Source organism: Atta colombica, unplaced genomic scaffold (genome assembly GCF_001594045.1).
Source record: "Atta colombica isolate Treedump-2 unplaced genomic scaffold, Acol1.0 scaffold97, whole genome shotgun sequence".
Classification (NCBI taxonomy): domain Eukaryota; kingdom Metazoa; phylum Arthropoda; class Insecta; order Hymenoptera; family Formicidae; genus Atta; species Atta colombica.
Genome location: NW_017259591.1, coordinates 142,906 through 169,336, shown reverse-complemented (window position 1 = coordinate 169,336; position 26,431 = coordinate 142,906). Strand labels below are relative to the sequence as shown.

General features: G+C 33.4%; 2 protein-coding genes and 1 long non-coding RNA gene across 3 annotated transcripts in view; 1 reads left to right on the top strand and 2 right to left on the bottom strand.

Annotated features, from left to right (window-relative positions):
• LOC108693772 (phosphatidylinositol 4-kinase beta) overlaps nucleotides 1-10,860 on the bottom strand; it is a 17,350-nt gene extending 6,490 nt beyond the window's left edge. The window contains 3 exon segments of the mRNA XM_018202907.1: nucleotides 760-950; nucleotides 952-1,005; nucleotides 10,271-10,860. Of these exon segments, the coding sequence (XP_018058396.1) occupies nucleotides 760-950; nucleotides 952-1,005; nucleotides 10,271-10,372 (347 nt within the window). The 5' untranslated portion in view covers nucleotides 10,373-10,860.
• Nucleotides 10,861-24,696: 13,836 nt separating this feature from the next.
• On the top strand, nucleotides 24,697-25,623 carry LOC108693775. The gene is made up of 3 exons (XR_001932035.1): nucleotides 24,697-24,949; nucleotides 25,032-25,314; nucleotides 25,548-25,623. It is a non-coding gene; the product is annotated as an uncharacterized LOC108693775 (long non-coding RNA).
• Nucleotides 25,624-25,625: 2 nt separating this feature from the next.
• Nucleotides 25,626-26,431, bottom strand: part of LOC108693774 (ATP-dependent RNA helicase DDX54) — a 4,483-nt gene continuing 3,677 nt past the window's right edge. Inside the window, exons 10-12 of the mRNA XM_018202908.1 lie at nucleotides 26,272-26,410; nucleotides 26,044-26,197; nucleotides 25,626-25,852 (exon numbers count right to left, since the gene is read on the bottom strand). Coding sequence (XP_018058397.1) covers nucleotides 25,674-25,852; nucleotides 26,044-26,197; nucleotides 26,272-26,410 — 472 coding nt within the window. The 3' untranslated portion in view covers nucleotides 25,626-25,673. The remainder of the gene's footprint in view (nucleotides 25,853-26,043; nucleotides 26,198-26,271; nucleotides 26,411-26,431) is intronic.

The following is a 26,431-nucleotide window of genomic DNA, read 5'->3' as shown; positions in this document are numbered from 1 at the left end:
TGAGACGACCTATATAACTAATATATATATTTATTTAATTTCTCTATCTTACAAAGCAATATATTCTTCTTATAGTCTATTTTCTATTTTATTTTACAAATATACAGTTTGATAATATCTTTAATATTGTAATATTACTATCACTCACAATATTATAATATCACTATTCTTCGATGCTTCTTAATGCCTTAAACACTGTATTTTTGCGTTTAAATAATTTTTCTTCTTTTTTGCGTTGCAAAAGAGCTTATATTTTATCATCTATCAAGTATGTTATTAGAACATTAAACCACTTTTTTATAAGTAATATTTAAACTTTTCTTATTATAAGTACATATTTATTCTTCCGTAAGATTTTTCCGGACTAAAAAGAATTGCACAAAACAATGGCTAGTTCCAGTTTCCAGTTGGCGACACAAAGTGCGACCAATGAGGAAAATAGATACAACAGTACCGCGCGTGATTGCGATTATTCGTTGCGGTGATTATTAATATTGATGACGCTGTCGCCGCCGCTGCCAATTTAAATATCTCGGCTTGTATTCCTCCGTTTTATATGCGACATAACTTCCACTCGTATCGTCAATTCCGACATCGTGGACGCCGTGGCGTCGATCGCATACATGAGGCAAATTTACGATCGCTTTTATTCAACAAGTGCCAGGAAATGTCGGAGGCGCGCGCCAGACGCGTCACAAATAGCTCACGCGTGTGTCGCGGAACGACCTCGCCGAGTATTCACGGAATCGAAACAGATACCTGAAGTCCAAACTGTGGTTTCGTTGATGCGTGGTCAGTCTGCTGCGTGGACTGATCGACGGATTCGGCCGACCGTGCACGAGAGGAACATTACAGCTGGCCAGTTTGTGCCGTTTGATGTGTGTCACGCTTTCCTGGCGCGTAGGTCCACCAGTCGGCGTCACTGTCACCACTTCGCTCATATTAGAGTCGAATACGAGCATCGGCTCGGCTAACAGTCATCTGCTGGCCATGCTGGGGCTTCACCTACAAAACATAAGAAACTGAATCAGTGACATTTCTCGAATGTTGAAAGTATGCGACAACGGCATGATAAAAAAGATTTTTAGATTTGATATATTAGATATCCTATATAAAGATATGGGAAAAACAATTTTATTATACAAATTATTTTATTCATACAGCACAGATCATTTTAGCAACACTGCAACTTTCCAGCAACATTGCAACATTGCAGCAGTGATGCTTCTGTGTGTGATTTGTGTATAATATACCTAAAAAAATATAAAAGCATTGTGTAATAAAATATATATCTCATATAGTACAAAACTTGCAGCAATATTGATGTAACATTACTAAAATTATTTATATATATTATAATATTGTTGGATTAATCTGTGCTGTATTATGCACGCTCATTCTTTATGATTCTCAAGCGATTTTTCGATAATTATACACGATCAGAATCACGGCATGGATATTATAATAAACGTGCTAATTAATGTTATACCTTTAATACGATAATTTTCTGATTCTTTACTACATAAGTTATTCGTGTGACTCTTACATATACTTTTAGAAAATATTTATACAGAAAAATATTTATACCTACATAAGTAATATTTACTTGTTTCAAATATTTTAAAAATTCCGTAATCTATCATAAGTTCATCACAAGCATCACATTTATTCAAAATATATTTTCTGAATCCTAGTAAGTTTAATACTTCAATCAAAATGATTAAATTAAAACAAATTAGATTTGCTTATTATATGAAGTCGCTTCTTCGATCAATTTTATAATATTCTTAAAAAAAAAAAAAAAAAAAAAAATTCTTTTTGAGTACACAATAATAAGTTTTTCTAAAATTGATAATAAATATATTTTACGATTATTCTCAAGAAAATACTCTTTGTTAAAGATAATCGTTATTTAAAAGAAAGAAAATAAATTGAGTAATCATTTTTCTTAGCAGTAGAATGATATAATATTTTTCTGTGTGTAAGGTTGCATATTTAAAACAATATAATATATAAATGTTACAATAGCATTAAATAATTCGTTATAATATTATTAATTATTTAATGCTCCTAGTTTTTCGAAGAAATGTGCAGGAATGACTCAATCATGTGTACTAAGAGTTAAGTATACTTCCAATAGTATATTAAAAAAGTGTAAAGAAAATTAAATGACTCGCGCGACTGTTATCATTGCTCGCGTGAAAAACATGAGAAATGACATACTATTTCCGGTATTCTCATTCTTTTTGTAAACGTAAGCTGATAACAAATGATATCATTTTTAAGGTTGTGACACGAATACCACGCATATAACGAATCGTAATGTCAACGACGATTGCTCAGCATGAAGGAGAACATGCTCGGATAACACGCGTCCAATTCCGTTATCAGTCGGGTTTGTCAAATATTGCGATAAGGAAATCGGTATCTCAAATCGGAGAGAGCTAGTATGTATCTTTTAATTAATATATACAAGAAAGAGAATGTCGTTTTGCATGCAGTGCCGCGATATTTTGGTTATATAACGTCTCGATATCACGAAAAAAGAACCACGAGAGCAGCGAAACAATTACCGGAAATCGCGTCTGTCTAGAAGGCCAATCGCGCCGTTTTATGTCTAGATAAGACGCGAAATTGAAACTTCCTTTCGAGAAATAAGAATTCATTTCGAAGTGAATTCCATCTGTATAAATCGCTTCAAACGATACTTATAATGCAGACGAAATTTTAAACCGTTCTGAAATCAGAGGTCTTCTGAAAAGAGAAAGCGAAGAATCTGCAATCTTGAAAAATCTGTACGATACGTCTTTACGATATGTAATCCTGAATACTTTGAATATATAAAATAGCTAGGAAAATAAATTTCTTGTTATAGAAGTCATCAAGCAATCATTGAAATATTTTTCTGTATCAGCTAGAATTATCGCTATTTTTTTGTATCTGATAGAAAATTATATATCTTATGCACAGAATTTGTAGCAAAATATTTATAGCAAAATATTCTAACGAAAATTTAGGTCTGCAAAAATATTTAGGTCTCAAACATCAATCATTACTAAATAAGAATCACTTTTATATTTTATCATCTGACTGAACATTACAAAGAGATTTTCTTGATAAATTTGACAAGTGATTCAGACATAAATTCTGTCTTTGTCATCTATATTGATTAGATATAAAACATATCCCATACCGCAGTGCTTTCTAATCATTAATTTTTTTTTTTTAGTTACACGGAAGAAGAAATTCTGCTAAAAAAATCTAAAAATTTAGTTAAATATAAATCTGAAAATAACTTTGTTAAATCATCAAAACATTTTGGAGGAATAATTTCAAGCATGATAAACAATACTGCTAAAGGTTTTATACATTCTAGCAATCTCTTTCAGTTTCATAATAATTTTAATAAGCCGACAAAATTATTTTTAGATCTGTTTATAATTAAATTTTTCTTTAAAATCGTTCTTTCATCATATAATTTTTCATAGATATAATTTTCGCTATAACTGCAAGATCATTGTTTTCAATGAATAGTAAATCAATGAATAGTAAACCGAAACATGATTATTAATCGTAAAGATTATCGAAACATGATCATTAATTGTAAAAATAATGATAAAAATATATGCACAAAAAGGACGATTTTGTTGAAACATTTAAAAACTTAGCTATTTTGTTAGGCTATCAAAATAATTACATAGGACGCTCAAGCTTGTTGAAATGTTAAAACTTTTTGCAGCAGTACTTGAATTTTCTACATAATTTTTTTGGTCTAATAAAATTATATTATACAAATTTGTATCTACCTAAAGTTTGAGATATTTCAACAAAACTGTCGTACTTTCCGTGCATATATGCGTTTAAATGTAGGCAACAATAGAATAAAAGGTCAACGAAAAGTCGAAGGATTTTTGTTGAATTATCCGCGTTGTAACGGTAACGAATTGAAAAAGTCATGATACGTGTAAAAGTCATAGACGTGTAGAAAGTATGGTTTTTTATCAATTCGAGCACTTTCTAGGATCTTCCTGGCGCAGTATGGCGCGCTTCATTCTACGCACAATTATCCCGCGGGTAAATAAACGCGAGTACAAAAGACGATGCAATATTCCCGGTTAGTTACGTAGTTACATGGAGAACAAGCGCTTCGATGAGAAAATAAACTCATTCTCTAAACTTTTCTGCGTCGAATGTGAATATACTGCATACTTCGAAGCTATGTTAAAACGCTCCAACTAATGACTTCGCAACTAATTCTCGCGCGATCCCAAATATTTTAATAATTTAATATTCAACGATCCTTTATTTCTCAAGTGAATGTATGTTCCTGAAACTTGTGAAAACTCGCCAAACGAGCTGACACTCACCGAATGAGTTCCGCAATCTATATAGAACGAATTTGAAAGACGCTCAAGCTGAGAAGCACAAACAATAGAGTCAAAAATATTGATATACTAAATTCTGATAAACTTTAAAATAATCCTTCTTAATTGCGCAAACATGCCGTCAACGAAGCTAATTGTCTATTAACCGATATTTCTTCACTCGAAGGTCCATCTAGTGATATTAACTGCCGAGGGACAAGTAAATCCCACTATCTTTTTATAGATGTTACTTTTTCAAAACTTCGAATTACTTTAAAATGACGAATTACCTCTTCACGTGACAAAAATATTGTATGTGGTATTTGAAAGATTGCGGCGCGGGTGTCTCGATGCGGAACCATGGTTTCTATCTCGACATACAGATCGGTTGCGCATTGCAAAATCCGCCGACTTGAAACTCGCGACATGCGTGATACCATGTGCTTTCACCGATCTGCTTCGGTGCCGACATGTACTCGACAGTACGAATGTACTTGCTCCTCCTGAGTTCCAAAATTGCGATGTAGACGATATACTCGGTTCTGACCGTAGATTGTCTTCCTGCGTTTATTTATATCGCGGAATAATCCTAATCAAATCTTATAAAAATATTAAAAGTGTAAAACAGGTTTAAAGATCAATGCAATAAAATAATAACAAAAAAGCCCAGTTCATCAGCATTAAATGGACACACACGTATTTTCCGTTTATATATAATTCCGGTTGATACTTGAACTGATACGTTCAATCTCACTTGTTGATACCGGATGTCGACGTATCACATCTAAGCGAATAATTTATATCTTAATGGACTTTCGTATCTATAATTATTATATTACCTTTTATAACCATCATGTCTAATTATAAGATAGATTATTTTAAATAAAGAATTAATTAAGATTTTTTTATTATTATATTTCTACGTCAATCATATGGAAATAATTTAAATAATATGTCGTAATTACAGAGTACTTTATCATTTGTCTCTTGGCAATGTCAAAAGAGAAATTGTTTAATGTCTCGCAGTTGAAAGATTAATTTCCTAAATCACGGTACAATAATTATCACTGCTACTCGATCTTTTTATGATTATCGTGCTACATCAACAGTATAATACTCGGAAAAAAAGGGAGATAGCTTTTTTTTCTCTAATGGCTATCCCGGTACGACGAACGCAGAGGCGGACATGATGAACGCAACTAACTATAAGCGAATTACGATGATCTAATCACTTCGATGATCTAATAATTGGCGTCGGTGACCGAGCGGCTTTAACGACTTTTGGAAGCGTGATTAACACGCGGGCGTTTTCACACGTGTATGTGTGAAACTTGCGCTAGAAAGTCACGCGAAACTGCATGATGGCAATTCGAAGATTTCCTTTTATAAAAGACTTTTGCGAAGCAAAGGACACAACACTTCGCGGAAGAAGCTCGCGGATGATTATATTATCGTCGCGAAACGAGACAATGGTTGCGTTCAGAAAAAATAACTTTGCAACGTAGTAAGATTCTTTATTATGATTGATTTATATATTCATACATTTAGGTCTAGTAAGGAACTAAGAATAAAAATCAATCACATTAAGTCTAGTCTGGAACCTTGCTCTAAGTGGCCATAAACCATAAAAGTGTAAGAAATTGGTCAATCACAGTCGAATGTAAGGAGAATAATGGATTATGAATATTGGTTTCTTACGGCTTCACGGCTTATGGCCTCTTAAAGCAAGGTTTTGGATTAGACCTTAAGCAGCGCAATGTAATTTTAAGGCGTAAATTTAAGCTTTAAAACTCGATTTCACTAACGTTACTTTAATTTTAAGCGAGGCTTAAAACTCGCTCCCTTTTTCTCTATCGACTTTAAAAAAAGAAAGAATGTTAAGCTTTGCTTAAAATCAAACTAATATTGGTGCAATTAGGTCTGAAAGCTTTAAGGACTTAAGGTGTAAGAAATTGACCAATCATAGTCGAATGTGAGAAGAAAAATCGATTATGAGTATTGGTCAATTTCTTACGGCTTTATGACTTACAACCTTAAAAACAAGATTCTGAATTAGATCTCAAACAACATATACAATGAAATTTTAAGACGTAAAACTGAAGCTTTTAAGCTTCAAGACGCAAGACCAATCGACCAATCACAGTCGAATTTGAGAATAATCTACTATAATTGATCAATTACTTTCAGCTTGAGGCTTAAGCTTTAATTTAACATCTTAAAATCTCATTGTGAATTGTTAAATTCATAAAATGTCAAATTATATCCAATTTGAATTATTCTTCACCATTTCTATAAGTCACTCTTACAGATATGTCGTTAATTTAATTAAAACAATAGAGTTAAACAATTTAACTCAAGAAAATGTATTAAATTTAATTTATTATCTACTAAATACATAATATGGACAATGTTTACTTTGAAAGTAACTACAGAAATGGATTAATTTACATCTCGACACACATGGAAGTTAAAAATAACAAATGTTGTAATTTAACTCAAAGGATTGGATTATCACTGCTTCTTTATAATATCTAACAATAGTAATCGCTTTAAAGAATCTTAAAACATTTGCAAAGCTTTTTTTGCTGAACGCAACCAACATTCTACATGCGATTTACGTAAAGCAGAACGTAAAACGATGCGAAATCAGATAGTTCCGAACGAATGAAAGATCTCACACAGTTAAGGCAGTAACCAGGGAAAGGATGAAAGCCTCTGATCCAAACCTGTCTATAAAAAAATCTATAAAAAAAAAAACTTGGAATCTTCCTCATTTATACACGTCAAATCATTTTAGACATCAAACTGGGATTTATAAATTGAAATCTTCGAACCGACAAAGATAACATTCGCAGATGTTTGATATTCAAGCAGATCAAGTTCCATTTGCTTAATGCACATATATCTTCTTCGCGAAACGAAATGCACGGGAAATCATTGATTAGACATCTTGCAATGCCTCATCGATGGCCATTCTAGCTAGTTCTAACTCTCTAAAACTTTTAGAGCAAATCTTATTCCAAAGAGTGAAATTTCACTCTTAAAGACTGAAAATGGAATCTGTATTCTTTTTCAAGATTGACTTAATTTTCACTCTTTAAAATAAGATTCCACTTCAAAGAATTTAGAGATAATTTTTTAAGTTCTAACGATAGTTAGAATTTCGCGATGCGTATCTCAACAAGTTTGTCTATCTGACCTCGTGACATTTCTGACGGCATCCATGAAACTTGAACGTCAACGTCGCGAAATCTCGCATGCGAGGAAATTTTTTGGGTTATCTTTAATATATATGGATCTCATAGCGGTTAAAATTCATAGAATTTCTTGTTTTTGATGAATATCAAAATGTGATGATCAGTGTCTGATGTGTTGGGCAACTGTATAAATTATCGCTACCACTACCATTCATCACGCACGTGACTATTTATCATATCCAAAACGTACTATCTCAAAGACCATTCTACAGCCAACTGCTGTTCATTGAGTAGATGATGATCTTTTGAATATAATTATAATAACAAACAGAAGAATGTTAAATCAGTATTAAGTAAATCTAATCGTCGTCGATTATCTGATGAAAATAATCTTGCAATTTTTATTTTCAACGCTACGCTAATGTTTGTAAAGTTATCGCGACAAGTTAATAATATAAAGATCATGTTTTCGACAATGAAATTCAGATTACTCAAATAAAAATTCAAATTAAAATAATTCATAATAATAATTAAATAATAATAACATTTGAACTTTTTCAAATATACACTATGAAAAATGTTCTGATTAAATCAACAAAAACATTCAACAAGAATGGTATTTTAATGAGATCAAATAGAGTATCTTGTTCGGTTATTTGTTTTTTCGGTTTTAATGCCTCTTCTTTAAGATTGTTATCAAGCTTTAAAATTCCATTTTTCCTTGATTTCCAAAATTTCATGATTTTCTCTGAGACATTTAATAATATATATTTTGTTGAAATTTTTCGTATTTTCATCCTGATTTGAAAAGTACCAAATATTTTATTAAGAGAACAATTGAATATAGCAATATTAATTACTATATTAATGTTGCTGACACTGCTTGCATTTAATTATTAAGTTAATAGTAGTAAAGTTAGTATTCCAAAACAGTAGTGTGATATACGCATATTAAATTTCTTTAAAGCTAAGAATTTTTATTTTTCAGAAAATTTTGCAAAATTCCATGACTTTTCCCTGATTCTCTAGACTGCTTTCAATTTCCATGATATTTCTCTGATTTCTAATTGTATGGCAATCCTCTTATTAAACCCTTTCGTTAGTTTAATCAGAACATTCTTTTCAGTACATGTATATAGGCAGGATAGCTCTGGTATAGAAAACAAGGAGAATAATTTTACTGAAATATTTAAAAGTTAGCTATAGCTACAACTCTGAAAATAACTTGGTCAGATCAAGAAAATAATTATATAGGACGCTGAAACTGATAGCAAGAATATTTCGCAGCATTGCCCAGCTTGCGATTCCTACATTATTATTTTATCAGTCCAATAAAATTACTTTAAATCTATATCTAGCCAAATTTTTGTACACTTTGGCAAAATCATTCTTTTCCATGCACGTAGCATTAAAATATATAGCTACCTAACCTATTACATCTTAAACATCTCTCTTCAACGTCTAAAAGCCGGCATATAAATATGTAACGGATCAACAACATGCACGCACACAGGACAATTTTCGCGTGCTATCGCATCAAAATCTAAAAGCACGCGGCTTGCAAATATCCGATTGATCATTATTAACAAGATATAATCATCGTATGCTGTTTTCCCGCAACGCAGAATCCACGACGGTGATTTCGATCTAAGCGCTGTACCGCCTCTCCGTCTCGCCGCGCCGCGCGAGCGTCTCCTGGCACCATCACCGCCGCTCCGCTCCGCGCCGCTTCGCTTCGCTTCGCGTTGCCAGCTCGCTCGCCCGCGCAGCGAGATGGGTGTGCCATGTTCGCGAGAACGAGCTTCCTGTCGATCTCGTGCGTGTTGACAGAACATTGGAAAATCCACACCCCCGTCGCCGGTCGCTGTCCCGCCGTTCTTCGTGACGGAATCAATTACCCTCGCCGCGCCGCGCCACGCCACGCTACGGCGCGACGGCGACGCGACGCGATGCGACGCGACGCGACGTAAACGTCAAAGTCGGCGTCGACGTCAATCCCATTGGCACTCACCTCGCGCTCGAATCCGGGATCCCGAGCTACGATGCTACCGACATGCCACGGCCTGCCGTCGTTCGATCTTGGCTGTCTAGGCGAGTCGAGTTTCAGAGTTTCACGGCGACGACGCGTGGGGACGTGTTCGCCGCGGCCGGGAGTCGGGACGGAATGCGAACTGTGAAAGAGACGGACGGAGAAGAAGGAAGAGAGAAGTGTATCGTCTCGTCGACTATCTCTTGTATCTCCCTTTCGTATGGAATGTTGAACACTAGCGAGCACGAGTATACCGTACACCGGGTACGAGGCACTAGGCACAGCGACACACACCCGACGCTCGCACTTCGTAATGGCAGCGACACGTTCCAAGGCAGTTTACGCACGCATGAAGGTAGACAGACGGGCACGCACGCACGCACGCACGCACGCTCCCGTCACCCGTGCCGTCGTGCCGTTTCTCGCTGCCGCCGGCTACGCCCAACAACGCGCGTCGATCGCGGCTCCGTCGCGGGCACGATGCGCGCGATGCATCGCGGGGGACGAATGACGAGTGACGACCGCGACAAACGGAGAAGCGGACCGGAGGAAACAGCGGCGACGGCGACGGCGCTTACTCGATGGCTCGATGGCTCGAGTATCGGCGGCTGGCTAAGCTGGCTTGTGCCTTGTGATTGTCTCGCGTCGTAGAGGAAGGAGCGTTCTCGCTCGGATCGTACCGAATCGACGCTGCGAGACGATGACTGACGATGACTGCAAGACGACGAAACCGCTTTTTGTCTACACCAAACTCCAACGTTGTTGTCCGTCGCACGACGCATTGAGCACTGACTCGGCGCGGCGCACTGCTGCCAACCGCGGCGCGGCGGAACTCTGGCCGTCTGGCCGTGGCCGGCCTGAATCACGGCTGCGCCGCGCCGTCCAGGGATGTGCCTAGCGGGATTACGAACCCCACGACGTCTTCTCGAAACCTGGGCTGGATTCAGCAGAAAAATACAACCTTGAAATCATTTGCGATTCCGTAAGATTCTTTTGTATGATTGGTTTAGTTTCAGGAAATTAACGGCAAGGCTTATATTAAAGAACTTTATAATAATTGTAAAGTTGCTTTTTTTGTTGAACGCGGCCTATGAGAAACACCCCGTTTCAATCGCGATGGAAGAAAACTATGCGTTCAATGGCATTTCCGTTGATGCGCATTTCTTATCAAGAAACGCTTTTGGATCTAAATGACACGCACATTATGAACCCACCTCGTCGAGATAAAGACGATAAGTTTAATGTTTTAGGAATTATCTGTCGATAAAGGCAGATAATTGTTTCTTATCGATTTGTATTATTTTTGAGTTAAATCAAGTTTTGTATGACCATTTCTTTTTTCAAATAAACTTTCATTCACGGATATGAATCTCTAATTACCAAAGCATATTTTTTGCGTTTCATATTTATATTAGCTAAGCTTATTTAATTTATTGACAGGCATTTATTAATTAGAAAAGTTTACCTTTAAACTAATGAAGACTCAGTAAAGTTGAAACTTTGTTGTCATTCTATTTAATGTTCTACAAAATAAATTGATTTATAACATCCTTCACGGCTTATTTTTAGCCGTTGACTTTATTAATTTGTTTTAAATAAACTTGTCAAACAAAATATAGATATGTAGACTCCAAGGAAGGTTTCAAAGTTGACTCATGTTTTCAAATTCATCCGAAGTTCAAGTGAGTTTTGCTTTAGTTTTAAAAACTATTAATAACGAAATATGAATATTCTTCTTTCGAAATACTTGATTTATACGCGTACATGCGTACGTTAACATCTACATATATCATTTGATCGTTGATGCCGATGCGAGTCCTTGTCAACCGCGTGAAAATTCCATACTCTAATTAATTATATCATTCGCATGCACGACCCGGACCCCAATCGTCGTAAATTTAAATGACCATATCTAAAGAGGGAAAGATAGAGAAAAAGAGGAAGATGTAACAATTCTATTGAGCTTCTCTTACGTTATGCAATAACGAGTGATTTTATCGCCTTCTCGAGAGGCGTATATAATTCTGCGGCGACGGCCATTATATCATAGCGCTGGCAATACTTACTCATCGTCGTGTATTGACAGCGTTTCATCCCATTGTCACTCTACTCCGGCATTGTTCAGCGTCAAGAGTCCGTGTTGACGGTGCTGAAATGTAAGCCGTCGCTATCAACCGAATGGGATGACAGCATCGAAGATAAGAAAACCGTCGAGCTATCGTATGTACAGTCATACGTCTTAAAGAGTCTCAATTTAATTGTGCTGGCCTTTGTGACGAAAAAAATGAAAATCGTTTATGTTTACAAAACATGTTTGCAAATATTGCACATAAACATTGTAATGGTTATACTCTCTAAATTCTCTAAAGTGAAATTTCACTCTTAAAAGTGAAAATTGACAGTTTTGAAAAGGAATGGCTTAATTTTCAATCGTTAAAAATGAGATTTTACTCTTCAGAATAACATTTACTTTAAAAGATTTAGAGAATATATAATAAATTATAAATCTATTAATAATGCCCTGATGAAAATTTTTCTCATTGGAACATTTTTCAGAAATACTCAAAGATATTCGGAAAGTTTCACATCTCTCAGAATTTTTCATACGAATTCTGAAATATTCTGAAATTTCTCATCTCATAATTTTTAAAAAATATCTTTAAATTTTTTAGATTTTAACATTTCATCAGAAATTATACTTATAAAATATCTTAAAAATCTTATGATATTTCAAAATTAATATATATAACATATATGAAAAATTCTGAGAAAAGCGATGTAGATTTTCTAAGAAATGTTCCAATTCGTATAAAAAAATGTAAGAGAGTTATAAAATTATACAGAAGTTCTGAAAAATTTTCACCAGAGTGAACACATCACCTCCTGAAACAAAACATCGATTTGTAAACAACAATGTTAGTAATGAACATTGTGTTTTAAATATGACCTGTCTCAAAATTAGCTTATCTCATAAACATTCAATAATCCAAATAATTCTTATCGCATTCATTGTCAAAGATAAACGTTATGAAGAATCGATTTAAGATTAAAGCCGAAATTTTACAAATTTTTTCTTGTATATGCGTTCTCGTATATGCGTTCGAAAATCTGAATTTCTCGACGCCAATTTCTTGATACGTATGTGCATTTAATTTTGAAAGAATTTATTTGAAAACTTTTCAAATTCTCTCTCGAATTTTGTTTCACATGCTATTTAACTTTTACAATACAGGAAAATCATTACTACATAGTGATACTGAAACAGTATCATATTTTGAGTCAAGGAATACAGTAATGAATTATGACAAATTTATTCAAGGAAAAACTGTAAGATTTTAAAAGTGATCTTCACCTTTTAAGATTAATAGTTAATGATTAAAGAAAGCTTAAAGCTTTCCCTTTTTATTTCCCGAAAGAATTTCTGCTTTAAACGAATATTCATTAAATTATTTACAGTTTATTCAGACGTAGATTCAAAATTCTTTTAGCTCTTTTCAATTGTTTCACTATCTGTTTCGAAGAATTTTTTCTTGTATTTGCCGTCCAAATTCTTAATAAATAAATAATTTTTCGTAGAATATCCGCATGAAATTTGTATAGTGAATAATTTGTTTCGAGCAGGTAAACTTTCAACTTTTCCTTCCTTTTCTTTCCAATGTTTAATTACATTCCATTCATTCATTTCGTTTCAACAACAGAGAACACAGCATGGTATAAGGAACGGATCTTTTAATGTTCTTTCTTTGCCAAGGGCTTCTCCGACAGTTCGCAGTACCAGGGCCTGAATGAGCCATGGGTCCCGTAGAGCAATAAACATCTTGCTCTTGGGTTGGCACTGCGGCACCAGATGAACGATACTACTCGGGAGTAGAAAGGAAAGGTCGCGCGGTCACAAGTGCAGCTGCACCCGGCTTAACATGTAAGCGGAGTGGCTGGAGGCCAAGCAAATAGAAGCTTTAGGGCTAACGTACCAGCTCCAAATCCAGCCACGTTGTGGCTGCACAAAATCCGCATGCTACTTTCCTTCCGAACAATAACGGCCTTTTGCTTTCTTCGCCCAACCCTTTCCCCTTTCACCCCCGACCGTCTTTTTACCAGCCCGGGGCTACGGCCGTTGCTCGATTTGTGGTGCTTCGTAACGTTTCGCAATAGAAGGCAGACCGACGGTGCTTTCATATTCCGCGCGATATGAGGTCTCGCGGGTATCACAAATTATTATTAAGTTATCAGTGACTCACGAAAGAATGCATACGTGTTACGCGCGTGAAATGTGAAAGAAGATATATTATACATATAAAGATTGTATCTCGTATTTTATTAGCACGTTATTGTAGCGCGAAAATCGATTTTTTGGTCGACGTGAAACCAGTTTCCCCTCAACAAAAATACGATGTATATATTTCACGGATAATTAAACACATTTATAATACACCATGAAATTGGCCAACTTCCTTCCGGTACCAGATTTTTTTTTTTTACAACAGTTTAAGATATAGCTATGATATATGTAGCAGGTTTAAAATATATTATTACGAGTAAAAAAAAATACACAAGTCATCAAAATGATATAAAGATAGCTCCAAAGTGGTTACTAAAAGTTACTTTTTAATTAATTACGATTTTAATGTCATTTTGACTTGTTATTCTACTTGGTTTATTAGTGGTGGCAAATACTAGTCCCAGTTTTTTTTTATTGCCTCCATTTTTTATACAGATCAAAGTAAACCGAATCGTTTTGTTTACCAAAATAGATTTCGTTCAAGCAAATTGTCACATAGACTCGTAAAAATTTGCATGAGTAGGGTGAGAGATGATACAATTTTAAACAAAATTAAATTTAAATTCAATTTTTGAAGTTCGAGTTTAGTATAAGCAAAAAAATATGATTTCCATTGCTAGGAAAAATAATTACTCAATTTACTTTTTTTCTTTTAAACAATTATCTGTAACAAAGAATATTTTCTTGATAATAATCTTAAAATATATTTATATTTTACATAAAAACTAATTATGTATTCGAAAACAAGAATTATTTTCTTTTAAAGAATATTACATATAAATAACTGAAGAAACAACTTTATATATATAATAGGTAAATCGAATTTGTTTTAATTTAATCTTGATTGAAGTATTAAATTGAATTACTTAATTAAGATTCAAAATATATTTTGAATAAATTTAATATTTGTGATGGGACTTATGATAGATTTGCGGATACATAAATTTTTTTTTTAGAATTTTATTTATAAAATTAGAAACAAGTAATTATATCACTTACGTATTTTTCTGTGTATAAACTTCTCATTGGGTATTGAAGAGGATGTATATCAAACAGGAAAAAATCAAACTTCAACTTCGAAAATCGGAGGAAAACAAATTTTATTTTGTTTACAATTATCGTAATATCGTATCATGTTCAAAATTGTATCACTTCACTTTATGTGAATATGCGAATGTATAATATATACTTATACATCACACTTATTAACGCAGACAAATATAGCCGAGTTTAGCATACGCATGCGTAAAAAGAACTTATATATTGTTTTTCGAGAAAAATCACAGATTGTAATAGGAGAGACGGGTTTTGCTCCTTCCTTTTCATGAATAGAAATTTAAATCACTATGATTCGGCGAGCTATGACGCGTCTTCGCCATCACAGATTATGACTGTTGTTTGGAACAGTCATGCATGCTTGTGCGACGACGTAAACACTATCATGTGCGATATGTTCAACTAAGACACGCTGTGAATGCGAAATTAAAGGATTTTCGATCGTAAGGGTTCGCCGCACGGCTCACGCTGACTCATTTACCTGTTTGATTGCGTTAAAATTCATATATAACATATCCGCGTGTATTGAGAGCGGCATAAAGTAGTCGTAATCATATTAGCAATTGCGCAATCGTGACTTACGACTACTTTGCTCTAATTGGTTAAAAAGTAATTACCAATCGTCAATCACAATCGCTAGTGTGATTACGGCTTAAGCCGTGATCTCATTAGAGATTGAGATTGAGATATTGAAATTTAATCAATCAAAGCATAGTTCACTAAACTTAAGATTGATTTTTTTTTATTTTTGGTTGGTATTTCCAATTTCAATCTCAATCTCTAGTCTAATCACGGCTTTTTTTTTTTAAGCCTTATATTCTTATATATTTAAGTCTTATATTCTTTGCTACAAGTTGTTATTTCACCAAATATCAATAGATATATAATATTCGAGTAAATATAAACAAAATAATGCCTTACATCAGATATATTTATTTATATTAAATTCGAGCGAGGAATAAATTTAAGTTTGCTTTAGATGTAATTTAGGATTTAGAATAGAATTTTACTTGTATATCATGTCATTTGAATTATTAAATTACATACGTATAAATTAAAATACGTATATTCGAATACATTTCTTACAAAAATCCAATTTATAATAATAAAACTAGCCAATTTAATACTGAAAGTTAGTAATTAATTACTTTTAAGTATTAAAGGCACTAAATAATACTACCTTCTAGAATTAAATTTTTATAAGAATTAATGTGACATATAAAGTTATAAAATAAAACTATTCTATATCTATAAAATCTCATGCGAAATGTAAATTATAAACAAATGTAATTATAAAACAATTATTTTGATATGTAGATCCATTCATTGCCTGTCAATCGATCGAATAACATTAAACTTATTTTTTATAGCTGAATTTGTGTACACTTTTAGCAAAAATAATGACGTTTTTGCACTTAAAGTAAAACAGATATATGTTTTATACTCGGCAAGAGCGAGATGGAAAATTCTAATGTAGGAAAATCCAGTAATAAAAAATAAATCTAATTTCAACGGTATTACTGTTTTATTCTATAGCTGTTTGTAGTCTTGGTTGTGAGAAAATTGAAAGGAAAGAAAAAATGAAAGACTAATTCCATCATTAATACGCGTTTATTATATTGTTGCGTCTATTCATTGCTCTCAATTACTTCAACTATTCTAATACCTACTTAACTGCTTTCTTTCACAAGCGCATACCACGTAATTATATATGCATATTCACAATTGTTCCTTGCATTCTGTTGTACATATTCATTGCTGTTATTTATCTTCCATCAAGTCATTAAATCCAAATACTGCAATGTATTTTCTGTAATAAGTATATTGTATATATTTGTTTTATGATATTAAGATCTCTAAAATAGAGGAAAGATAAAAAATTAAAAGGAAAGGGAAAAGAAGAAACGTACATCTGCATTTATTATAAATTACGATTACAATGTCTAATAGCTTAATAATTACGCATTTTCTCCGATCTTTAAAAAACTTCCCTTACGAAAAAATACACTCTTAGCGGTTCGAAATGACACTTAAATTAAGTATTACTTAAATTAATCCTCAAGTTAGAGATTTATCTGTGGGAGTTAATTTTCAATTTAAAGTTATTTCGAACTGCCAAGAGTATATTTTTAGTCTTAAAAAAACAAATGCCTCTATTACAACAATGTTGTTATTAAAGATATAAATACAAAAATGCATCAAATTAAAAGAAAGTCAAAATGACTTTATTTTGAAAGTTAAAATAATGATTTTTTATTACACAATTTGGCTGTTTATCAACGTTAAGAATCAAAATAAAGTCATTTTGATTTTTTGTTGACTTTTATGTGTTCCTTAGTACAATATAGTATACAGCTTTGGCCGCACCATCCCGAATTCTAGTAGTATCACTGGTGTCGTCTTTGGCAAGTTTTCGGAACGATACATCCGTATGTATTTACGAGATACGTGCAAGTCTGTTTTCGCCTGGCAGCATAACGGCCGTGAATCCCGAGAGATGCGAGAACCGGCCGAGTGCTGGCGACTTCCTGGAATGTTCCACGCTTTCTACCTCCAACGGGCTTAAATATCTCGGCAAACATAGCGATACGTCATCGACTGGCACGGCACGTAAACGAATGCCGAACGTAATGAGCTTCTCCTCCTTTCACGGACATCCGTCCCCTTTCTAGGATGCAATTTTTTCTATCACTATTTCTTTCTTTTTTTTCTTTTATTCTCTGTATTTCTTTGTTCTCTTTTATTCTTCCTTTAATTCTTGCAAGAAACTTTCGAAAAGTGCCAATGCCAATGACGGGGCATCGTCAGCGTTTCGGTCAGATTGTGTTCGTGGCGACGGATTACTAACCCAGATAACCAAATCTGTCGAAAGCAGAAGTTTTGCGAAGTGTCTGCAAGCGCCAAATGGAACAAAATTTATCAAAAACAGATGAATGTAATGGCAGATTGCCAGCAGAATCTCGTTTCGCAATTATTTAAATATAATATATTCCATTTGAATGATTACGAAATGATATATTCTGCTCGGTTCCTGTCAATGTCGGTAAACTCTGTTGGTGAATGAGTTTAATTCACGCAGTTGATGCCAATCTGTCGTGACATTCTGCTCGAGTCTGCTGATGAACTGTTAGCACATTTTACTAACACTTTGCTCGCTTTGCTCAATTTAACGGATCCGAATAAGATCCTATTTAAATTATCTGTGTCTTTTTGAGAATTAAACATACTACGTTCATTAGATGTTTTTGGGGCAGTACATTTCCTTGGGAAAATTTACCTTTAACGAAGTTAAAGTTTTTAAAAGTAATTAAGAGTTTACTTAAAAAATTTTAAGGTAAGTAATTTTAAAGTGTGTAAAAGATTAAATCAAAATAACTTAAAAGGTTTAAAATTTTTTTAAGATGACTTTAATATAATCAGCACAGCGCGTTAATTAGTTTCTTTCAGTTGTTCTTAAGTAAATTTTAAAGTTACTTTTGAGAAAAGTTTAAAGTGTTCAAATTTACCTTTATTTCTTAGGTTTTCTCAACAGTAAATTTTAAGTATTTTTTTTAATTTTCTAAAGTAAATTTTCTCAAGGGTTGTATATATGAAAGACGTCTAGTGTTTTTGAGACATATTCAGTCCATGTATGACGGATGCGACATCGTTTAGACGTCTATACGATGTTAATTGTTGTGCGATTTTCCGGCAGAAATCTCCCTTTTTCTCACAATGTTCTCACAATGGCTGCGTTCAGCAGAAGAAACAGCTCTGTAACTGTTGCAAAATTCTTTAACATGATTAATTATATTAGAATCTTACAACATAAATAATCTAAGTTGCAATGCTGTTTTTTCTATATATCACTTGTGTGTTTCTTCTAAATTCTTCTCGAATTTCGATAAATTCTTCCTCTTGAATATATAATATAATCTCGTCGCTAATTTAAAATCTCTCTAAAAGAGAACGTCACGTAGTATTAAATACATTCAAGAATTTGGTATATACGATTGCAACACAATGTTTCGAATCGTCAATTATTGTGTGAGAGTCAGACCAGACTTGACTCTGCGCCAAGTGCAACGACAAAGTAATGGATCGGCATAAGAGCGGTCTGTGAACTGTCTTATGCGGCAAGTCTTTGACTTACACAATTTTTGTTTGTCTTTTGGACACAGACGGCTCCTACAGAGAGATTTCGAGCAACATCATTCAGACGGACCCACAGATAGTCCGCCAAGTAGCCGCCTTTTGTTCCGCCTTTGAATAATATATCTCTTTTGTCCCAAAAATGTCTATTGAAGTTCACTTTATCGTTATCCTGTGAAAGATTAAAGAAATTGAGATGCATTGTTTGTGTTACTCAGAAATTTTCCACAATTTTAGTACTTTATCTTTTAGGCTTAAGCTTCAATAACAATGTATGTAAAAAGTAATTCAAATTTATTTTTTTAAAATTGGCAATTGTTTTTCAATTAGGTAGATAAAACTCGAAATAGGAAATCCTTGGATGCGTTCGAAAAATATGTCAGAAAACGACGTGCGTTAACGAAGCTCCTCGATCGATTTGCGATGTGTTCAGGGACTTTAGGCACATTCCTGAGTACAAAGGGTCTATTATTATCGCGATACGTCATTATTCTGACTCAAGCGGAAGGATACAAAAAGCGTAACACATGTTAAAATAGAACGAAATCAGCGACTGGCGTTCTCCCTCCGTCTTTCCTTCTCCCTCTCTTGGGAATTAGATTGAATTCATTGAAATCTGTTCTCGTTAGTGAAGCTGCTCGTGAATTGCGGAGGACATTACCTCCCAGAGGCGTAATAACGAACCGCGAGACCTTGAGCGAAATAATGAGAGCGAGTGGCCTTATAGCAGAGAGAAAATGCAAAGATAAAAGAGAAAGGAGGAGAGCTCCTCCAAAAAAAAAAAAGGAAAGACAAGAGACTTTAAGGGAAAGTAGAGAGAAAACAAAATTTCGCAGACAATACCAACGAGACAATACTATAAATTACTATTAAATAATATTTAATTATTTCATGTAGAAATAGGAAAACGAGATTTAGCAAGAAATCCTGATATAATTCCGCATAGAAAAATGTTTTAAGTAAATCACCAGTCCTTGAAATTTTCTACTAAACCTTTGTATCTTATGATTTATCAAACAAATTTGAAAATGTCGATTTTATAATCATATTCTACGATGTCTAGTATTCTGAAAAAAGAAAGGAACTTGTCGAAAAGCCTGCATTTCATCAGATTAAAAATTACGTATGAAAAAATATTTTCCAAAAGGATTTAATATAACAAAATGTAAAAATCGAACGATATCAAATTTCTCGATATCAAATACTCGGATCTTTAATTTTATTCTCCTTAAGGCTTATAGTACACAAAAGATTTAAGCAATAAGTAAATCAATATTTTGAATTTACTATTTATATTTTGCTTTATGGTTTTTATTGCGATTTTGTATGTGTGTGCAATGTAGCTGATTTCTTTATTGCTTATGTCTTACTGCCTTACATTTTTCTGTATGCTATATGAGTTTCATTGTTATCGTCTTATAATCTCTTCATTATTTTTGAGTTCAACGAGATTAGCTGAATTTAAGGTTCCATTGAAGAATACATAGTACTTAAATATATTCTCTAAAATTTAGCAGTATATTCTCTAAAATTTTTAATATGAATCCCATCACTCTGTGATAAAATAAGATTAAAATTGAACTACTTCTTTTCAAAGATTGACACAATTTTCACTTTTTATAGAGTGAGAGTCCCACTCCAAAGAATTTAGAAAGTACAATTCTAAAATCCTAATCCTCCTTGCAAGACCTGCAGTGGAAGAATAGATGCACTTGCTTCGTCACACCACTATATCCTTCTCTCTCGTTTCTCCGACGATTGTTTTCGTCGACGACGTCGTCGACAACGTCGTCATCGACTGAGCATGCCGTAAGAATAAGAACACGTCCGTGTGTATGCATTCGCGCAGGCATGAATTAATGTCGCGCATACCGATGTCGGGAGAGAGCGGATAACGGGTGGCCCGTGACACGTGAGTCTTCGACAACGTACGTAATATATTAACACGTGATAACGTGACCGTCGTTAAGCAATACGTTTATTTTTCCACTGTCATCTTCATACGTCCAATCGAACGAACATGAGAGGATTGGAATGGATCGAAGTTACGGTCGATGGAACTTAAGACTTGTTATCATAGTTCGATCTTATTCGTCACGATGTTGATTGCCTCAATGAAATCTTAGATTCTCTTAGTCATTAAACGTAAATATAATAATAACAATAACAGAAAGAATAAAAGATGAAATCGAAGAATAGATTTAAAATAGGGTAAGTTAATGTTTTTTTAGACTAAATTAAGTTAAAGTTAATGGCTTATAAAATTAATAAAATTAAGTTGAAAGTTGAAGGAATAAAGAATTAACTTAATAAAAAAAAAGTTAAGATTAAATTAAGTTTAAAAAAAAAATTAATTTTGAAAAAAATTATTTTTGAGATCAAAATGATCTTATTTTTCTTATTAAATGGGATTACTTTAAATAATTTCTTAGAAATATAGATTATTAGGCAAATTTAATTTTATATCTACATGTAAGTTATTTATATATATTAAAAATCATACCATAAAGTGTTTTTGTCAAAATCTTGCGAGAGAGAAAGTATATATGTTTGCATTATTTCTCTTTTTTTAACTTTTATCTAACCTTTCTTTAATTTCCGAAACGACTGTTCATGCATGTTTACGACTACATCGATTAGATATTTGTTACAAAAAATATATGTAAAAATTTAGAAAATGAGTGGATGCACTTTGTTCTACAACAATTCTTCATTCTAAATATTCTATTCTCATTTCATATTTATGTTGCTGAAATATAACGTTTGTGATACTTAAAATTAGTGTGATTCAAATATAAACGGGAATTGACAAAATCTAGCGAATCAATAAAAACTGATTATCGTATGATATGATTCTTATTATAGTCTCTCATCATAAAATCATTGAACCTTTTCTAAATTAATTCTCTAATGTTTAAGACCTTATAGAAAAAGAATATTAGCATTAAGAAAGATAGAAAAATTTTTAATTTAAAAATCAATTAAAGTTTAAAAATAACTAAAGTAAGTTAAAAATTAATGCATTTAAAATTAACTATAATTAAGTTAAAAGTTATTCACTTTTTAACTTTTAATGTTTCAACTAGTTACTACCCAACCTTGAGAATAGAATATATATTGTTGAAGAATCTTAGACTTTTTTTTTTTTCCGAATCTAATTATTGATTGAAATATATATATACATCCGTGCTTGACGGTTATTCATTATGGAGAAGAGAAAGTCACTATGGATATTTGTAGAAAAAAATAGCTATTACATTTTGTATACATATTATACGTTAATTTATCTATATATCTACATATATCTACATATATCTACATATTTCGTATACATTTGTAAATGTTTTTTCATTTCTCTTCGTTCATAACGTTCAAAAAAATCTTTATGTTACATAAATCCTGAGTATTCCCGCGTGATAAAATCTCGCAATCTGTCGATAATACCCGTAATTTGCAAATGATGCACCGAGCAGATATAATTGAGGTAGAGGCAGAGTCGTAATAAATTATTTTCTCTGTGATTCTTTCCTAAGATAATATAGAAATAGAAAACGAGAAAAAGAAAGAAGAGAGAGAGAGAGAGAGAGAGAGAGAGAGAGAGAGAGAGAGAACAAAGAAACAGTTAAAGATTTATACCAATTTTCATGAAGATTTCGAACGAAGCGTAATCGTGGTACATGATCGATGATCTGCGTGTTCTACGTTATACACGCACGCAGAAAAAGATCGAAAAAACTCGAAAATACGTCGCGACACGCACGTCCAAAAATATACACGGCTCTTTTCAGCCAACGAATTGAATCCGCCGCGCGATGTACGATATTCTCTTTTTTCTCTTCTCTTCCTCCTGACACTTCACCAAGGGAGTCACCCGCGTCTCTCTGCCCTCTCCACGTCTCCGCGCACGCTACAGATGCTCTCTATCATAATAATCGCTATTTTGGACCGGAGGGTCGGCTGCTGGTCGCGTTGTTGCGACAGATGTTCCCCTCATTCTCTACGAGCTAAAAAGCCTTCGAGTAGGGGAAGGTCGAGCTTCGAATGCCGCGCTCGAATGAGACGAATGGACAAATAGAGCTAGACACGTCTAAAAACTGTGGGATTGTTACATCGCGGGTGAGAAGAGAGAGGAAGAAAAAGAGGAAAAAACAAGACGAGAGAATGATTAAGGGAAGATGGAGCGAGAGAAAAGAGAGAAACGTTCTTGGTATATTATGATTACTGGCTATTAAATGAAAAGACGCGAGCACATCCGAGCTGCGTTCTTCTTCTCTAATGTTCTTTTCTCTGATAAAGTAACAACTTACGGTATTTAGGCGGTGAAAAGTAGACTGCGGTTTACTTTTATAATCGAACATCATTTGTTTTTGTTTAATATTTGACAATATAAGGATGAAAAATGATTTTAAAGGCCTGTATTCATAGTCGATTATTATTTGATGAATAATCATAGTTTCATAAATCTTTAATACTCCGTCAATTTTTATAAGGATAATAATCCTCAAATATTCTTTAATTCGTGAAACGATTTAGGAAATATTTGTTATTTCGATAATTTCAGATTGATAAAATTGTAGATTTTAATAATCATTATTTATTTCGATAAGCTCTGTATATAGTACGTGGAGCATTTTACGAGCATTTAATAGCACCTTTTTTTATATATATATCTTCAATCATTTATTACGTACATCATTATCCATAATAAATTATTAAGTAGGATAGATATTTTAAAAATAATTATTATATTTAATGTTAAACGAAATGTTAAAAAATCGGACATTAATTATCAAAATCTTATTTGATTTTATAAACTAATATATAATTATTTAAGTTATTAATTAAGATTAGAGAATGAATCATGTTTAATAATAACAAATTTTTCAAACACAGAGATTTGTAAAAGAAGTCTGTGAAAACCAAAATATTATGAATCTATAATTGATTATGTTCTCAATCAAAAATTAAAAATTATTTGCGATTATGAATTCCGACCTGAGTATCTATTATGGAACATGTCGTAATGAATTTCGATCGAAATTATTCCGTTTTCCTTAGAAAACACAATAGAAATCGAGAGAATAATTGAATAATTCCGATCGGAATCTATTCCGACTTGTTCCATGATAGGTGCTCGGAATGAGAACGCAGCCGAAATATGTATGAGCACAAATATATGTACATATTATCCACCATCGAGAAAGAAAAAAAGATCGCTGTTGGATTCTCTCTCAAGAGAATTTGAAATCGAAGCAACTCAAGTCTCCTTCAGATCTGGTTACGCTCCAGCTTGCAATCCAACTAATTACGATGCGCGTCGTATACTTATCATGTTGTTTTCTAGATCACAAACGAGGCATAAAGGGAGAAGAGCTTGCCTGTGACACAGATACGAAAGCCGATCAACCATACGCGCTAATAAATTGTTAATAATAGTCAATGAGACTAGCCATCAGAGATCGATATTTTAATTACTATACTTTTTCTTTTTTTTTTTTACTATATATAATCTCCACGAAGAGATAGCCATGCCTCTTTATACTGGAAGTATTCTGTGTTTATCGATATCTTTAATTATCGAAAAAAACATTGACGAATGCGATAGAAAAATTGACGTAATAAAACAACATTTCAGATAATCAGGAAGATATAATGTCGCGACAACTTATTATTATTAATATATTACTGGTACAATGACAATATAACTACATTGCTGTGCATTGTTACTCCATTCTACATTTTACGCGATACGAATATTTTTACAATTTGATATGTCATATTTAACACACTGAAAATTTTTCTAAGATACTTTCAAGTGGAAAGCAGCCAACGCTCTCATGCAGATCTTCTGCCTCGTCATATGGCCGTCCCGTGATTCTCGTAAAACTCAGAGGTAAATTTTCTCCGACGGTTAATTTAACTCTCAACAAAATTTACGATCACATCAATCCAGGTTTTTTTTCCTTTCCTCATAGAGTGGGAAGTTGCGGGTGGATTCCCTCGATGATGCGGAAATTTCTTAAGGCTTCGCGTGAAGGCAAAAAAACGTCTAGCAAAGTCTTCGTAATACGTTGCTTTACGGGAGGCCCCACAATTGTGCAATCCAATCGCTATGTTGTTATGACGATGATGATACAAGGCCAAACGTCCTAAATCGCACAACACCTGCTTATAAGGTCACTGTGCTCTCGAGAGATATTATCGAACCGTTTGTGATTATTTTTAGCTGATGCGTCGTATTTGTGTCATACATAATAGGTATTATGTCATGCTTTATTATATATATTAAAATTTATCACGCGCGTTCTAAAAACTATTATACCTCAAATCATCAAATTATCAAATTATATATTGCAATTATATATTTTTAACTGTAAAGATAGATCATTGTTTAAAATTATATAACTTTGATATAAAGTATACTTCTAATTATAATTGCTATTTCTACTATGTGTAATATCTTCTGGCTTTCACTCGTTTCTCCATTCTAGAGTGTTGTGTTGATTACATAGTAAATATGAGTAATGGGAATAGCGCAAGAGAAGTGGTAATTAACCGAGAGAAACCAATGCATAAAATAGACTGTATTATAATATACTTTGAACATTGAAAATGTCTTAATGTTTCCGATTCTTTTGACCTTTATTTCTTTTTCTGCCATTTTTTTGGCGTTTTTTCTCCAGAAGTTTGCGTGCTTTCAAGACTTGTTCGGGTCGCTTCAGCTCGTTCTTTATTTTAATCTTGTCTTTAAGCTTCTGATTGTGCCGCGCCCAATGCGTATTTGCAGTAGTTCGTACTGAAACAAGTAAATAAAGTATGTCAATTATTTTAATGAGCGATATTTAGAACAAATTGAATGTACGGAAAGAAAAATTTATAATAAAAGAAATATTTTGAGATTTATCAATTAAATATATGTATGTTGTTTAGATTAATTAGATTTAAATTTAATATATTTTTACAATTAATGCGATCATGTTAACTCACAATTTTTCGATTGTAAAGGTTCTTCCTCGCTATCATCTGCGCTATCGTTTTCATCGATTTTACTCTTCTCCTTCCACACATTATAACGATTTGTTTTATATGTAGCAGGTATCCATACTCCCGATTCAGTGCGTATTTTTTTCGCCTTCGGGTCCTGTTGATACAATGTAGAACATATGTATATTCATGTTTTATAAATAGAGACGATGTATAAGTTAATGTATATACCCTCTCGACGGTGACCATCTTCTTCCTTTTCCTATCCCACTTTTTCAATTGCGTTTGAAGATGTTGACTATCTTCATTATCTGCTGTTAAATCCATTTGCGCCTTATCGGTTTCAGTGGCAAACGTGTTAACTGCTAAACTGTAAGCCAAATAAACGTAA